The sequence below is a fragment of the Procambarus clarkii genome, chromosome 2, assembly GCF_040958095.1.
Source record: "Procambarus clarkii isolate CNS0578487 chromosome 2, FALCON_Pclarkii_2.0, whole genome shotgun sequence".
In the NCBI taxonomy this organism is placed as follows: domain Eukaryota; kingdom Metazoa; phylum Arthropoda; class Malacostraca; order Decapoda; family Cambaridae; genus Procambarus; species Procambarus clarkii.
The window spans coordinates 49,452,698-49,471,066 of record NC_091151.1 but is presented as its reverse complement, the minus strand read 5'-3'; the positions used below and the strand labels follow the sequence as shown (position 1 = coordinate 49,471,066).

At 37.6% G+C, this 18,369-nt stretch overlaps 2 protein-coding genes across 2 annotated transcripts in view; one reads left to right on the top strand and one right to left on the bottom strand.

Moving 5' to 3' along the window:
• The window catches only part of LOC123762349 (serine-rich adhesin for platelets), a 36,656-nt gene extending 24,496 nt beyond the window's left edge, over positions 1-12,160 (top strand). The window contains 4 exon segments of the mRNA XM_045748856.2: positions 2,991-3,047; positions 3,780-3,856; positions 7,864-9,800; positions 10,677-12,160. Coding sequence (XP_045604812.2) covers positions 2,991-3,047; positions 3,780-3,856; positions 7,864-9,800; positions 10,677-10,947 — 2,342 coding nt within the window. The 3' untranslated portion in view covers positions 10,948-12,160.
• A 717-nt stretch (positions 12,161-12,877) lies between these two features.
• Positions 12,878-18,365, bottom strand: RpL35A (ribosomal protein L35A). Its single transcript, XM_045748857.2, has 5 exons — positions 18,243-18,365; positions 18,015-18,047; positions 13,748-13,892; positions 13,428-13,580; positions 12,878-12,922 (listed from the first exon to the last, which is right to left on the bottom strand). The coding sequence occupies exons 2-5, from the start codon at positions 18,041-18,043 to the stop codon at positions 12,899-12,901; spliced, it is 351 nt and encodes a 116-aa protein (XP_045604813.1). The 5' UTR covers positions 18,044-18,047; positions 18,243-18,365; the 3' UTR covers positions 12,878-12,898.
• Positions 18,366-18,369: the final 4 nt, after the last annotated feature.

The window sequence follows — 18,369 nt, the reverse complement described above, 5'->3', positions numbered from 1 at the left end:
GGAAGATGCAATCTCCTTTCTCTGGTCTTATTTTGGTGACCCTGTCATAGAAGTCAATCAAGTCTGTAGACTACAACCAGTCTACAACTATAATTGTTGTAGACATTGGTCTACAACTAATGTAGATGGTTGTAGTCACTGTAGCAGTAGACTACAACCGTCTACGATGCTCATGATGGTAATTCTACCGTTATTTATACAACATTATTAACTACTACTGGACATACACCACTAATGCTCATGTACTTTTACTGTATTTTTATACTCTACAAGTTTCATCGCAATAGATGGTTTGTTTCTGCTTCTCAGTACGAAGTATACAATCTTAAGAGAGTACATAAGCTTATGTCTCGCATTCGTAATTCTCCTACTGTCAAAAGCTTGTTACAAATTTTGAGAAGTAAATCTAAATTTGAATTATACACATTCATAGATTATTTGACGCCAAATTAAGATAATTAATAGAATAAAAACCGACACTAGTTCACAGTTTAATTAAATCACATATTTCAAGTTTTTCGCTACATGACGAAAATAGTCTGGACAACTTTTAAGTGTTCATGTAACCTACTCACCTCAAGCCTAGTCACTTAGTGATAGCCTAGTTACCTAGTTAATGCAAATCTAGTTACCTAGATAGTGCAAGCCTAGTTACCTAGTTAATGCAAGCCTAGTCACTTAGTGCAAGCCTAGTTACCTAGTTAGTGCAAGCCAAGTTACCTAATTATGGCAAGCCTAGTTACCTAGTTAGTGGAAACTAGTTACGTAGTTAGTGGAAGCCTAGTTACATAGTGCAAGCCTAGTTACCTAGTTAGTGGAAACCTAGTTACTGGAAGCCTAGTTGCCTAGTTGCCTAGTTGCCTAGTTGCCTAGTTACCTAGTTAGTGCAAGGGGAGCATATTGCCTGTATTTTGAGGTGGGTGTGGGTGGTGCCGAGGAGGAGCGTCTCAGGTCAACACCCGCTGACGATGTCGTCTGACCGGTGTTCCACCTCCACCACCCTCGCCCTCTCCATCACTGACCGCACGCAACCGCCCCTTATCCCTTTCCCCCGCCTTCACACAAGCACACGCCAGGCACGTAAGCGAGTAATTTTCCTGCGTTGTGGACGGCCGGAATGCACTGCAGAATGAACCTGTGTGCGCAAAAAGCATAGAAAACTTGTTTAAAAGTAAAGGAAGATTGAGAACCAAAGTCGCAAACAGATAAATTATTTCACTCACTTTCACTCTCATACACAGAGGAAGGAGTGGCAGGGAAGTGAACTCAAGTGCTAAGGAGTACCTAAGCAACAAAAGACATTGCATCACTGTGAGGGGTGAGATCTCAGGGTAGATAAGTGTCACTAGCAAGAGTCCCATAGGGTTCAGTTCTTGAACGTATCTTGTTTCTCAAATATGTAAACGATCTTCCGAAGGGAATAGACTCCTTCCTCTCAATGTTTGCTGATGATGCGAAAATTATGAAAAGGATTAAGACAGAGGAAGACGGCAAGAGGTTACAAGATGACCTAGATAAAGTATCTTAAGACGATTTTGGTCCAACATATGGTTACAAAGGTTAACTCATTTTAACTCAGGTAAATGTAAAGCAATGAAACTAGGTGGAGGAAGCAGGAGGCCAGATACAAAGTAACAAATGGGAGCTGAATTTAACCATGAAATGGAGAGATGGATCTAAGGATTGATATTACACAGAACCTGTCTCCAGTAGCACACATCAAAAGGGTATCATGACCGACACATGCGAGACTGGCTAACATCAGAACTATATTTAGAGATTTATGTAAGGAATCATTTAAAACTTTGTATATACCACATATGTCAAGACAAATCCTGGGGTGTGCGGCTCCAACGTGTAGTTCATTCCAAATCAAGGACAAGACGAAGTTGGAGAAGGTTCAAAGGTATAAGTTACGAGGAAAGGTTACGTGAATTAAACCTCACATCGCTGGAAGACCGAAAGAGTTTGAGGAGACATGATTACCATATAACAAATTCTCAGAGGAACTGATAGGGTAGATGAAGACAGCTATTTAACACCGGTGGTACTCTGACAAGTGAACATAGGAATGAGTACCCAAATGAACCACAGAGGTATTATAAATATTTTTTCAGTGTACAGAGTAGTAAACAAAGGGATAGCACTAGGAAGCGATATAGTGGAGGTAGACACAGTTTTAAATGTACATATGATAGAGCCCAGTAGGCTCAGGAACCTCAAAAGATCCAATATATTTTGTCAAACGACAAAGGTCGGAATATTGTGGGTTAATGCTTATTTAAACAATTGCTTCCAGTAGATAGCCAGCTAACATGAGTCGTAGGTTCTCTACTGTATCCATCTGTGTAAAAAAAGATAGGATTTATAGAAAGATACATGTACTTCATCCTACACATACATGAAATATTTATGAATCTCAAGAGGAATTTAAGGATAGTAATGTTAATAATAGTAATATTATTCCTGGAAGGGGCAAATCTAGACTATCCTTATTCAGGTTAATTTGACTTACTAAAGTACCCCATTTACTGTTATTCTGTTTGTCATGCAAGCAGCATTATTAACCCCCTCTTTAAAATCTAGCATTCATCAATATAATTTCTCATTACCATCACTTTTCCCAAGTACTGTAGTAATGTTGTATACAGTAGTCATTATCTGAATGTTAAAAGCAAGTACCTGTTTACATAACTATAATCTGCTAACTTGTCTTAATTACTTCATTAAACCTTGACTGTTAACTTCCAAATCACTGCAAATTCTTAATGTATACTTCGATCACTAGTTTTAGCATTGACTTTATGTATCTGTTTTTCAGTCTGACTGTAATTGTCAACTTCCAAATTTTAAATGTATACCTCAGCTACTTTCTGTTTTAAGACGTCAAAACTGGTATGCCAGCCACTGACCTTGCGAAATGACACATTCCCCTCACTGAAGCTGTTACTCACCATCTTCTTAGCAGTTAATAATGTGTTCTGTTGCAGCCATCGCCGTCCGTTTCCTGACGAGGCGGTACATTGGGGAGTACAGCTCCGACACAGGTGAGTAAAACTGTGTGACAGATCTAGTTGTGGTTGGGTCAGCTTAGGCTAGCAGGCATAGCATTTCGGGCAGGTCCTTAATCCTAATTTTTCATGGAATACGACCCGGCAAATCGTTTAATAACCAGGTAACCATTCACTGCTGGGTGGATAGGTTGTTACTGGCATGCCCATGCCAGTATGGTGATATTTACTTACGATAGTCACTGGCAATCATAAATATCGTACACGATGATTGTAGGTTTCTGTTTGTTGTGTATCATATTAGCCTCATTCGAATAAGTTTCGATGTGGGGACCTACCGTTGTAGGTGATGCCGTCTATATCTAGACTGTTACCGGAGATAGACCCAAGTGATGGTGGAATGATACTGGTCCTTGGTGCAAGACTCCACTTCTGGCTTATGTAGAACATAAGAACATAAGAACAAAGGCAACTGCAGAAGGCCTATTGGCCCATACGAGGCAGCTCCTATCTATAACCCCCAATTATGTACAGCCAGTAAATACTGCCATAATAGTAATATTGATATATATATCGTTAGTGCTCCTTATTAGTTTTATTGACATGCTGTACAGAATTTAATTTTTTTCTGTGACAATTGGCATCTGTAATGCTACAACAATCCATACCAGTCTGAATCAATCTTTGTGTGCGTAATATAGAGTAAATGCTGATGTGTTTGATTGAAAGCATAATAATTTATGAGACTAAGACACCCTTCCTGTGCAGAAATGATGTACCAGCACGAGACTACAGTGGACCACGAGGTGGCCCACCTGCACCTCCTTGACGCCGCCACCGCACAGGTCAGTCTCACACGTTGTTTTAAGATTCAGTTACTGGGAACTAAAAGTTCCAAGTAGCACGGGCTATGGTGAGCCCGTGATGGACTTACCTGGCACAGGAGCGGGGCTGAAACTTCAGTCTCATACCTCTGCTTCCATGTTTAAATCACTCGACATGTGCGTAAACACTCTTCGGAGTGAGTGTTACTTTCCCTGGGACATTACCTTTGCGTGGGGGGAATGATTGCATGTTCCAGCGACCCCAGGAGGGAAGTTGAGCGCTCTTGTGTCGTCCGTCTTCGGACTAAATGATGGAAGAGAGCGTGTTCCGTCCTCCATGACGGGCTCACAACCTTGTCCCTCTTGCCTTAATATGCGGGAATAAACAAGAAAAACCAGGACTATGATTTTAGCTCAAATTCTAGTAATAATAAAAAAATATAGTACAGAAATAAAGTAAATTATCCATTGCCGGCTGAAGTTTCATGAGTATAGCCTCCCAGGTTTAGATTATTCTATATGTCTTTTTCATATAGGTTCTTCAAAGAATTTGAAGAACCTTATAGGTAAAAAGAGAGCTTGGTACAAAAGGATTAAAAATGGGGAGGTCACTTTAGAACAGGAATTCGTACAACTGGTTAGAAATGTTAAAAAAGAGATAAGGAAAGCAAAAAGAAACTATGAAGTTCGCATAGCAGGGCAAGCAAAGACAAATCCTAAAGGGTTTTTTCAGTTATATCGTACTAAGACTAGGGAAAGGATAGGTCCATTAAAAACTGAGACAGGTCAAATAACAGATAGTGATGAAGAGATGAGTAGTATTTTTAATAAATATTTTGTATCTGTATTTACTAAAGAGGAACTTAACAATATGCCTTCAGCCGAACAAGTCTATGTGGGTGGGGACGAGGACAGGTTGACGAGTTTAGCAGTTACCAGGGAGGATGTTCTTAAACAAATAGTAAAACTCAAACCAAACAAATCCCCAGGGCCGGATGAAGTGTTTGCTAGGGTGCTTAAAGAATGCAAAGAGGAGCTTTGTGACCCACTGTCAACCATATTTAATAAATCAATAGAGTCAGGCAGAGTGCCAGAGTTTTGGAAAGTTGCTAATGTGATACCAGTTTTTAAGAAAGGAGATAGATCACTTGCGTCTAACTATCGACCAATTAGCCTAACGTCTATTGTGGGAAAGTTACTCGAATCTATAATAGCAAATAAAATTCGTCTTCATCTTGAAAAACATAAATTAATAATTGAGTCGCAACATGGTTTTATAAATGGCCGTTCATGTTTAACAAATTTGTTATCTTTTTATTCTAGCATTGTTGAGGCAGTTGATAGTGGTAAGGATTGCGATGTTGTATACCTTGACTTTAGCAAAGCTTTTGATACAGTGCCACATGAAAGACTGATTAAAAAAATAGAGTCTCATGGTATTGGGGGTGCTATATTAAGCTGGATTAGGGCATGGCTATACCAAAGGAAACAGAGAGTTAGTATAAATGGAATCAAGTCAGAGTGGGAAAATGTTGTAAGTGGAGTGCCTCAAGGCTCTGTCCTGGGACCTCTGTTGTTTATAATATATATAAATGATTTAGATTCAGGTTTGAGTAGCAACATTTGCAAATTTGCCGATGATACGAAAATCGGTAGGGAAATTAATTCGGAGGAGGACTCACTATCACTTCAAGTTTATCTAGATAGGGTTTTGAAATGGTCAAAGGATTGGCAGATGCAGTTTAATGCTGATAAATGTAAAGTTCTGAGGTTAGGTAATGATGATAGAGTTACAAGATACGAGCTAGATGGTGTTGTGATTGCGAAGTCGGATTGCGAAAGGGATCTGGGAGTTATGATTAGTAAGAATTTAAAACAAAAGGATCAATGCATAAATGTTCGTAATAAGGCAAATCGGACACTTGGATTTATTAATCGCAGCGTTAGTAACAAGACACCTGGTGTGGTTCTCAAGCTATATCTTGCTCTAGTTAGGCCCCATTTAGATTATGCAGTTCAGTTTTGGTCGCCATATTATAGAATGGATATAAATTCACTTGAACGTGTCCAGCGTAGGATGACTAAGTTAATTCCCCAAATTAGAAATCTTTCATATGAAGAAAGATTAACAAAGCTTAAGTTGCATTCACTGGAAAGGCGAAGAGTTAGGGGTGACATGATAGAGGTTTACAAGTGGATGAATGGACATAACCGGGGGGATATTAATAGGGTATTAAAAGTATCAACACAGGACAGAACACGAAACAATGGATATAAATTGGATAAGTTTAGATTTAGGAAAGACTTGGGTAAATACTGGTTCAGTAACAGGGTTGTTGATTTGTGGAACCAATTGCCGCGTAACATTGTGGAGGTGGGGTCCCTCGATTGTTTCAAGCACGGGTTGGACAAGTATATGAGTGGGATTGGGTGGTTATAGAATAGGAGCTGCCTCGTATGGGCCAATAGGCCTTCTGCAGTTACCTTTGTTCTTATGTTCTTATGTCCTAATTGCACTTTTCAAAATTATTCACCCTTTGCCTTGAAAGGGTGAATAATTTTGGGCTTAAGATATATAGCTGGATAGTTATTTTAACTTTACTCAATATAAATAGAAATAATAATTAAAACCAAAACACCATAGCCTAAGCATGCGCTAAATCATACTATACAATATTAATATATGAACAAAAATGGGCTTTTTGTTATTACACCGCATTAAACAAAGTTATCTATGTACCTTTGGAAACGGCCACATGAAAGAAACGCACAGCACGAGGACGGGTTGCCTAAGGATTAGAATAGATGAATGGTGTTCGGGACGCGCCATGCACTTCCGCAGCATAACAATGTCAGTTTATACGCATATTACTGTAATGATTTTTCACAAGGACCCCATATATAATCAGATCTTACATAATTGATTATATATATATATATATATATATATATATATATATATATATATATATATATATATATATATATATATATATATATAACTAATAAATATATATATAGTTTTCAGTTGCATATTGTCCTTGGGGACCATTCAGGCTTGTTCGCATATATATATATATATATATATATATATATATATATATATATATATATATATATTAGTAGATATCTATTTTTGGATACATAATACAGGAATATTTGCCGAGAAATTTAGCGTTTATAGATTTTAAGATAAATTTTAAGGTTAATAAATGGGTTTGATTTTGGGCTTAAGACATATAGACTGGAAAAGGGTTGGAGAGATGACATAAGCTTATTAACCAACCAGCCAGCTCGCCTTCTTGAATTGCCACAACGAACAGAGAAAGGCGTATTAAAACGACCTGCCGTAACCTAGGCCATTGTTAGAAAACGCGAATGTTTGTGAGCCTCTCTGATTCATACTATAATACACCTTTATTTTTCGTTTAGTATTTTGACGTCAAAATGCGGTGTTTGGTGTATGAGGACAGGTTGGGTTAGCAACTAAACTAGTCCTGAACATAATCTAGAACTGAAGTAAAATATCAGTGTACTTGTACAGTGCACTTGTATCATTCACAATTATTTAAAATATGACAAAGACAGCATAATTATCTCAGATACATGTTCTCATTGCTAGCATTAAATAGTTTACAATGAAATTATATATCGTGCTTGTCTCTGAAGCCGGACATAAATATATGCATACTTAATAAGGGGGTCAAAGTTAAATTATTGTGGCTCCCTTTCTCACATCAGGCTACAACACCACCATGATGCTAACGCCCTTGCTAAGCTTGCAGAAAAATTAAGACATTGTTGACAATCTTGGGTGTCAAATAGAATTAAAAAGTATCATTAAACGAAAATGATTAGATGAATTTGAAGTAGAAGACAATTCATACACATTTCTGCTTATCTTTTAAATCAATTGGTCATTAAATATTTCAGTTCATGAGATGTCTTGAAGGAAAGCCGTATACAACTATAGAAATAAGTTACTAAATCACAAAACAATATATATATATATATATTTTACATTTCAGACTCCTCACCAGATTCTTCGTCACTTGGCCTGGGCTGATGCCTTTATTGTGGTGTATGATGTCACTAGCCGCACTTCTTTCATCCATGCCAAACAGCTGCTGCGCACTCTCCATACTCACAGCCATGCTATTTCGTACACGCATGCTTCAAGTGACCGTGAAGGAAATACTGGAAGTGTACTTGACATACACCCACAACGTAGCCTTGACATACATTCTAAGAATGGCAATGATGAATACACATTTAGTAGCCATGACTCCTATGCTGTGTGTGGTCATGACACACTTGTTAAAAGTGTCTTTGACACACACATTCCAGATTATCATGGCACGCACAAAAAGAGTACTTCTAATGCACAGGTATCATGCAGACACAACACAAACAATCGAAGTGGCTTGAATACACATATCCTGAATAGCCATAGCATCAACACCTTGGAAGGCGGTGTGACACATACTCGAAGTGATAACGATACCTCAACTTGGAGCACCCATGGCGTTTACAACCACTGTGCTAAAAGTCTCTACCAAAATAATCCCACCTATTTAAAGTTCAATCACCCTGTATCAGAGTCTTTAAATGTTAGCCGTATGGAGTCGAGCTGTAGATACTCTAACACAGAAACCTCATCTGTGGCAATGAACCCAGAAGCGTCTCTGGCCACCCCCAATCATTATTGTCAAGCTCAGGACTATTCGCATACCGCCGACACCTGTAGCCAACCTCTCAGCCATACCAGTCATCGCCCAAACTACCATCGACGTGTAACCAGTCATCAGTTCGACAGCTATGGGCATCACACAAATAATAACTCTCTTTGTGCTTACAGGCATCATTGTCAAAGTAACTACAATTATACGATCAAGCAAAATCGGATTATTGATAAGCGCGGTCATCACGCGTATACGAGCCGTAAGCTCAACACTCACGATCACTACACTAACAAACATGAATGTGTCAATACTCGTAACGTCCACAATAGTAGCAAAAGCTCTGAAAATGCGGCTGAATTAAGTTCATTTCATTCTAGTGTATTTGATATTAAACATGATCAAGATACGAAATCAGATCGTGATACATGTGGAAAAAATTTTCAAGCTCACCTATCAAATACCAGCTGCGAAACCAAACTAGGTTGTGAGAATCGAAGCTTCGCATACATAAATGCACCACATTCATGCCAAATCGACCTAAACTCCAATCACGATCAACAGAGAAATCACAGCCATCCAAAAAGTCATAAACATAAACAGAGCCACCAGAGATATAACATCCCTATTTACAGTCAATCAAGAGGCCACTGCTCTAGCCATAATCAACCTGCATATCTTAACCTTGATCGTAGTCACCCAGAAGACTGCAACCCTGGTCATGTTTATCTGAAAAGTCATAGAAATGGTCACAGCCAACTGAAAAATAATAGCCCTGACCGTAGTGAACCAAGAATTCATAGCCTCAATCAAAATTATTTAAACTGCAGCCCCAACAATATTAGCAACAATTATATTGCAGCTGACCATAGTCACCTACGAAATTATACCTCATGCCATAGTCACCCAAACAGACACAACGGCGACGAAGGTCACTTTAACAACCATAACCTTAATCATGGTCCACGTGAGAGATACCAATCCCGCACATTATCACATTAAGTAAACACAGTAACTCCAGCCATAATAACCCTGAGAGGCCAGAGCCTCAAGCATAGCCACCAGGAAGATCATAGCCCCAACCACAAACACCGGCAACGCCATAGATCTGACCACAGTCAGTCGAGAGAAGACAAACCTGATGGTAGTGACCCACAAGAAGACAGTCCAGAGTACAGCCACCCGAATCTGGACGACAGCCCTGATAGTCAAGCAAGAGATCATAAGCACCTGAAAGGCCACACTACATTACTTCTGGGCAATAAACGAGACTTGGAACACTTTAGGTAAGTGAGACACCATGCACATCATTAGAAATGGTTAAGTACAATGGCTAGTGTTATTCACTGAAAGTAGACACAACGTTTTAACTTCATGGTTCAATTAACTGGAGTTTGTGTTTCATACGTGTTCAGGAATATTATTTCACGATAGAAGGCATTACGTGCGTTAGCAAACATTTAATCTTTTGCATATTTAATTACAATTATTTAAATTCCATTATATTATTTACACATTAACAGAATTATCGTGCCAACACTAGATATCCTTAGTCTTGTTCCTTGGCATTTAAAGCTCCACATTATGGCAAATATAATTTAAGTCTACAATTATAATTTTTACTAGTTTAGTTGCATTTTCTCAATTTTAACATTTAATTCTGCTGCTCCTGCTGTAAATATAGATGAAATAGCAGTTTCATTATTGGTCCCTATTTACAAAAAAATAGGAGTGGTAGGAGAAAAAAATCAGTGTTCAGTGAGGATCCACAAGGTCGACCAGACCAAACACTAGAATGTGAAGGGACGACGACGTTTCGGTCCGTCCTGGACCATTCTCAAGTCGATTTTGACAATCAACTTGAAAATGGTCCAGGACGGACCGAAACGTCGACGTCCCTTCACCTTCTAGTGTGTGGTCTGGTCAACGTATTATACTTTAGCCACGTTATTGTGACTCATCGCCTGCATCCACAAGGTCTTCTCTGAGTGCTCTATTTTCTTCGAGGCTATGGGGTCCCTACAATTGCACCAGTGTTGGTACCCAAAAAATAAAAAATAAAGTATATGTAAAAAGATTTATAGTATACATACCAATGTAATATTAACCAGATATATTGGTTAATATATTTTCACAAAATTATTCTATGTACCTTCTTGCAGGTGTGTGTGGACTGACGAGGGCGAAGCTTTATCACTCGAGTTCAGTTGCCAGTTTTATGAGGTGTCTGCAGCAGACTCCCTGCTTGGAGTTCATCTAGCATTCCACTCTCTGCTGAAGGAGGCCAGAGCACTCCAGCTAATCAGGAGACTTCCACAACCTAACCCAAAGGTCTCAAAGAGTGTGCTATCTTCTGCAGTATCAAAAGTCATTGGCAACTTCTTCACCAGAGCAGGGAGTAATAGCAAACAGAGACAATCAAATAGCATCTAGTAAATTTGCACGAGTAAGCAATTATGTAAGGTAGAAAACAAATAAATATAATTTTAGTTTGACATTCAGGATTTTCACACATTGCAACCCCAACACTATACCCCACATCCTAATACCATCATATTCCGTTTTATGCAATTAAATTAGTAATCGAAACGTTACTGAAGACTTGGTGCCAGCTTGTCTGAGACAGTTGGGATAACCTAGTCAATATTAAGCCCAAGACAAGGCAATAGATAATTAAGATAAGCACTAAGACAGTATGACTGAACACTGGAATGGGGTATGATTGAATGCCAACCTTGCAATAAGCGAGGGCGTCGCTCTGCCGTCCAATTGGTTAGTTGGGTATGTACCTCTAAAGAAAATAAAAAAAGCTTATTACACTAGGATAACAATGAAAATATTTGATTTACTAGTATTTTTTTTAATTATTTACCACAAATTAGAATGTGAACATTACTCGGCACCATCAACTATAAATATCCCAACTTATCCTACTAAAATGATAGCACATGTAGCAACTATTTGGACAAACGTGCAAAAGTGGACTGTTGGACCCCAAAAGTTAGTTTTGTATTATTTAATTACATTATATTAAACAGTAAAATGAAATGTTAAGCTCAAAACAATCTCATGCCTAATATACTGTACATTGATATGCTATTATTAGGCCTAGGATTTTCAATTTGTTTTGGCTTCTTTTTTTCAGTGTCCTCTACAAAACGTGTACACTGTTAGGGGGCAACAACACATTTTTATTTGCGTTCGATCTAATATAGCTGCTGTTGGAGACTGGGTTGAACTATTCCCACAGGCTGTATCTGTCACTATGTACAGCTACCCTTCATTTTGCTTGAAGAAAGCTTAGCCTTAACATGACAACTGCAGATAGCCATTGATTTCTTCATATATATATTTACAGACTTTTTAAATGTTAAATAATCTGATTCAGTCAGCCACTCTTTTTTTTGCTAGTGTGAGGGTCATCACTACTTTATCTATGCGTTCTTTTTACTCCCATACATCAGAACTAGTCTAGTCTTGCACTTTGCCCAACGTAATGCAATTAAAAACATGTTTTACAGATAATATAGCTGCATATTGCATTTTTAGGGAGCAAAAAATGTGCATACATAACGGCTCAAATCTGCATATCAAAACATTACTTTACAATTTACCTGCTTTTCAACAAATAAAAAAGAATATAATGTATAGTAGTTTTAAAACCAACTTGTATCAATTTTTTCTTATAGGCCAAATCGTGTTTTTACTTTCATTTATCCTTAATTAATTTGTAATATATATTTCACTATCAAATTTCTGTAACCACAACAATTATTAACTTTTCTTAATTTAAACAGAATTGCCCATTTACATGTATAGAAACTATTACAATAAAATCGTCTTCACAAGCAATTCTTGTTCCATTGCCCAATATTTGCCTCGAATATTAATACAATCTTGCACCAATGGAAGAACCATTTTGATCAAAACAATCTGTTTATGTTCTCATTTCAGTAAAAGATGTACAGAATATATTTTATTAAAGTTTTCCTCATCCTCCACAGAAAAGTTATTTAGAAAAAAAAATATCAAACTTTTAAAGAATAAAGTATAGTACCTGTACTGTAATTATTAAAAGGCACCAAGCCAGGAAGACGGTAGAACAGCCTGTATTGCGGGATTCAAATGACTTATCCTGGATCCCAATAAGAGAACAAAAGGACTGTAAAGCAATAACTTAAGTGACCGAGGATTCTTCCCAATGTTCTTAAGGGACATTATGAAATATCCTGTTAAACATTGTTGCAACAGGAAGCCTGCTCAATACAAGAGAGAACAGCAGGCAAGTTACTGTATCCATTTGTTCAAAATTTAAACAAGAATGAAACATTTATATAAATGAATTGGCAAATCAAAGAATTACTAATTTTATTCTTTATTTAATTTAGATTCTGGAGGGGTACATCATCTGTAAAAAGAAAAATGAATTTAGATTAATCATATGTAATGCAATTACTTTTTATAATCCTAACATTGTAAAATATTGCATACGCCATAACATGCTTGCAAATCTTGAAAATAAAGGGACAGCAATGTAGCCCACAAATATTAACTTATTCTATACCAACCTTCAACAAATTATAAAAAAAATTTACATGTTATTCTTTCAACCAGGGTTGGCATGGTAGCAACCCATTTATCCACCTGGCCTGGGTTTTACGTTTAAAAGATACATATATGTGCTATACAAAGCCTAGAAATATTAAGGTTTGGTTTTTAGCCTTATATTTTTAGACTTGTAAAGTGAATGGTACCAAATTCTACTAATTGTCTACTGTAGTACGATGGTCCAGTTATAAAAGTATCTAGTACGGACCATCATGGTCATTTATAACTGGACCATCTAGTATGATGGTCCAGTTATAAAAGGTACTATCTCAACAGGAGGATAGGTTGAAATATCGCATACTTACAATCCTGACTCTCCTTCCCATTGCATAAGCTGGCAGGGATCGGGCAAATTTAGCACGCAAGGCTCCAGAGTTACCATGAGTGCGAGTAATTTTTCCCCAGATCACACGAAGCTTTGATTTGCCACCAGTTGGGCAAGGGGTCTTGTTTTTGCACTGAAATGTATTACAGTAATTAATAGTTAATCATTCCATAAAATTAATGTATTAACTTCCCAAAAGAAAACATGGCATTTGCTCTTTTTTTTAATTTCCCAAAAAGAAAACTTTTGGAACATAACAAAAGAACAAAGTTGGAACATAAGTTTTCCATAACAAATTACCTTGTACACGTAAGCACATCGTTTTCCAATGTAGTAGGTACCATCACCCTTGTTTTTGGCACCGTCCACCTTCAACAGCGCAGTGTTTTCATGTTGTGCACGGAGACCACGCTTGTACCCAGTAAAAACTGCCTTGGCATAAAGTCTGTAAACAAAATAAAATTTGCTATTATTTCTGCAAAAACTTAAGTTTTTAATATAGCATTTTCAATGGCTTCAAAAAATATAAATAAATAACATCACTAAACTGTATTAATTTACACACTTCCATTATTACTGAACATTGAGATGGTAGTGGAAATCCTAGTTAGATATATAAGCACGAGTGGCTAGCTCTTTACATGCCGCACAGCAGTGAAACCTGTAAAGGGAAAATTTAACCGCTGGCCTAGCAAAGGCAAGATTGTCACAACAAACAATAGTGGCCTCCAGTTTAACATGGACTGTAAACTCAATACCGTATTCTGGATGTAATCGCCAATGACCATTTAAATAAGGCGCCAGTTAATCTAAATTTTGGTCGTTAGAACCTGTGGAATGGTGTAAATAAGAGATCTTTAAATCAATTGGATACAATTATCAAAAGAATGCGCCATTAAAGAGGCTATATAGCACCATCTGTTGCAGGATATTCAAAGGGAAATATAAATATTACTCATGATATCATTACAAAAACAAAAGGACATGCAAGCGACATCAAAGGTATCTAATGCATCAAGAATTCCACCAAGAAGTGACCTAGATCCTTTAGGAAAGCAAGATTTACGATTCTCTTGAAAATTAGGACATTCTACTAGAAGGTGTACGACTAAATGGAGCAATGCAGTAGAGTATATAAAAGAAAAGGCAGATGCTGAACAGCATATTAAATTCCACCATGAAGATGAAAGTCTCTGGGAGCAGGTGGAACACACAGGTTTTTCACCTGTCACATTAAGAACAACCACCAAGAGAACCCGTCTGTATTGAGAATTAATCACTTCTAACACATTTTCCATGCCCACGCCTTGAATCTCACTTTCAAAGGATAACAGGTCTATATTTTACCGAATGCAAACCTCTGCAATTGGAAATAAAGACGAACCATTATATTTAGTTTTAAATACTCGGTTGCTTTTCCAAGGTGCAACTATTTCTTTTAATGTTGCCTTTATCTGTGAACTGTAAACACAGGGCCACTTATTCATTACAGCCGGGTTGATCCAGCACTACTTGGATGGGATGGCACAAGTGATAAAAGTGTGACCACCTGTGATGGGATTCCTGGATATGAAGGTTCTCGTAATCCATCCTATCATTTTCTGGCTGACGCTATATTTGTTAATTTATGCGCCCTAAATGTTAGGTCATCAGACATCATTCCCAGATCCTTTACATGTAGTTTTCCTATTATGGGCAGATTTACCCTGTATTTTGTTCAAGGTCCTTAATTTTACCATACCTAAGTACAGTACTCAGGAATTTATCATTATTAAACATGTTATTTTCTGCTGCCCAGTTGAAAACTTTATTAATATCTACTTGTAGTTTTTCAATGTTTTTAATAGAAGTAATTTTCATGTTGATTTTTATATTGGAAAAAAGACTATGAATCTGTGGCGTGTATTTCTATCTGATATGAAAATAAGGAAAAGCAGTGGTGCAAGGAGCTTTTCACTGTGCTTGTCTTCAATTTTATCTTGTATTGCTGAAATAAGAGGGAATACAGATAACAGAGCACATGCACTGATAAATCCCTTAAATTATTGGGGCTATCTCAAAGCTCTCAAAATATACTCTGGAAAAGAGAGGGATACAGTATCACACATGTTGCGATTGGTATGTTAGAAAATGCAGAACAGAACCAGCGAAGAGTAACAGTGCCATACGTACAATCTGGTATGTATGGCACCAGACCCTGCGACCCAGTCCTCGGCTGTCTTAACACCGAGGTACTTATTTACTGCTAGGTGAACACGAGTATCAGGGTGAAAAAAAAACTTTTGCCCATTTGTCTCCGCCTCCACCAGGGATCGAACCCCAGACTACGAATCCTAAGCACTGTCCACCCAGCTGTCAGATGCCCACATTGCACAAGGTTTGGCAGAGAAGAGTAAAATATATATAATGTACTTGTAAAGCAAACACTCGTGGCAATAGAACATTTACCACACGAGGGTCCAGTATGACTGCCCATTTAGGTTGTAAACTGTACCCAAAATAAAAGAATTTATTGCAGACCCATAACATTTGAAGGAATTTTGCTTGACAAATAAAATTTGGGTAACCCTTATACCTAATTATTCAATACATATTTACCCAATTAAGACAAGTTAATTGGTAACACTACATAAACTAAAAAATTTAAGTTTTGCAGACGATCAGTCACAATAACGACTGAAAATTAGACACTAAACCTACACCTCTGGAAATAAAGGAATTGAATATGTTGCTGTCCATCTTGGACCATTATTAAGACACGTAAAGAAATATTATATATAATAAAGCAAGGTGAAAAGTAAGAAGTTGAAGTTTAGAAATATTGTTGAAGTACTGTATATGAAAAAAGTAAGCCTACTGGGAAAGATAATGAAGTGAAATATGGACAAAGGATAAAAACATAAGTGAAAGAAAAGAAAAAGCCTATATGGGTAAAGGTAAGTCGGATCACATTTATGGCTACTGTATTTAGTTTTAGCCCCTCAAGGTTGTCTTTTCTTTCTCCTACATAAGAACAAAGGTAACTGCAGAAGGCCTATTGGCCCATACAAGGCAGCTCCTATCTATAACCACCCAAACCCACTCATATACACGTCCAACCTACGCTTGAAACAATCGAGGGACACCACCACCACGTTACGTGGTAATTGGTTCTACAAATCAACAACCCTGTTACTGAACCAATCTTTACCCAAGTCTTTCCTAAATCTAAACTTATCCAATTTATACCCATTGTTTTGTATTCTGTTTACATTGCTTCTCTTTTTTTTATGACTTCATTTTCTTTGCCATTAGGCAAAGTTTTGTTTTTACTACCTCCCAACCTTCTTCCTGTTCACCTCACTTTCGTAAGAATATAAACTTTTTGTACCACTACCACTTTTTTCTTTATACTACTTTATGGTGGTCAAGGATGGACATAGACATTGTCACTATTTTCTGGCATGTGGGTTGAGAATTAAAATTTCCACACATATAGCAGGCAAAATTCCTTTGAATTATTGATGAGTCTGAAAGTATTAAATTTAAAACCACCTTATCAAGCCCAGAAAAATATGAACTGCCTAAAGAATGTTTCCATCTTTACTAACCCATTTTGTAAGAAAATGCCAGTACCAAATTTGTCTTCTAGTGCCATCACTTTTCCGCCGCTCACTTGTTCTAGTACCCGCATAATGTAATAGAAGTAGTATCCCTTGATTGTTTCAAGCATAGGTTAGACATATAAGCGAATGATTGGGTGGATATAAATGAGCTGCCTCATACTGGCCAATAGGCTTTCTGCAGTTACTTCATTCTTATATTCTTTTAAATTTAGACATCTTGCTCCTACTTGGTTTAGTATAACTATCCTTGCTACAAATGGTCAAAAATAAAAAAAATGGTCAGGATATGTCCATAGTCATTATTGCTAGACCGTTGTCGGAAATGGACCCACATACAAACTAGCAAGTAGTTAACACTTCAGTATTATAATTCTGAGGCAATAGTGACCCTTCCTGCACACTATATATATGACAATGTCTTCATTTAAACTAAGTTGGGGTAGGTTCAACACTTAACCAAGACATAGCACAGACCTTACAGTTAGGACCTTACTTTTAGCACTTGTTTATACACTAGCTTCATGGCTCCTTGTCATACTACTTTTCCTTGCTTTTTTTCCTACACAAGAACACCTGTGCTTACTTTTTACCTAACACAACTCTGCCCACATAGGTGCGTGGTAGGCCCAGAGGCTGACCACGAGGTCCCCCTACAAGTGACCTACAACGTGTTACAAGCCAGACCCCAACACCAGCCCATTATTACCATTAATTTAGGCTGGAGTTGATCATTTGTAGGACTCCGAGAAATACTGGGCTTCGTAATTGATCCAAATAACTTCTGAACAATGTGTTGTAGTGTTTATGTTATGACTTACAGGGATAACACCACTAGTGTGTCCAAGACATTAGTCAATTACTTCAAAAACTTCACTTTTTTCAGACCCAACAAAAATTAAAACTTAAAAAATCTAATGAAAACTTTACAATTATTAATAAACAACAAACTTGAGAAAGCTTACCTAGTTGACTGAACAGTTTTCTTCGCCATATTTCTGAAAAAACAAGAGCAAATCGGGTCGTTAGATACACGGCAGCCCAACCTGGCCTAAAAACCCATCTCCGTTTATCTATTCCATCTTAGCATGCAGTAATTCATTACGCACATCAATAAATCCTGCGAGGACTCGGGTCTGTACCGGAGCCTTCAGATCACTCAATAACGAGGGAGAAATGGGAGAAAAGCTTACGTGAGTGTCAAGGAGGGAGCGCCAACGCACGCTCAGGACCTCAATGTTTACAGAAAGACTTGCCGGGGGGAGAGTCTCCTCCGTGCTTCCCTCAGCCGCTCCTCTATTTCCGCCTCCACCTGCCCAA

Excerpts from the sequence above, each read along its gene's own strand:
- RpL35A (XM_045748857.2), bottom strand. The coding sequence starts at position 18,043 with ATGGCGAAGAAAACTGTTCAGTCAACTAG. Across the intron at positions 13,893-18,014 it reads AAAACTGTTCAGTCAACTAG|ACTTTATGCCAAGGCAGTTT; the intron begins GTAAGCTTTCTC and ends TTTTGTTTACAG. Across the intron at positions 12,923-13,427 it reads TGGGAAGGAGAGTCAGGATT|ATGATGTACCCCTCCAGAAT; the intron begins GTAAGTATGCGA and ends TTCTTTTTACAG.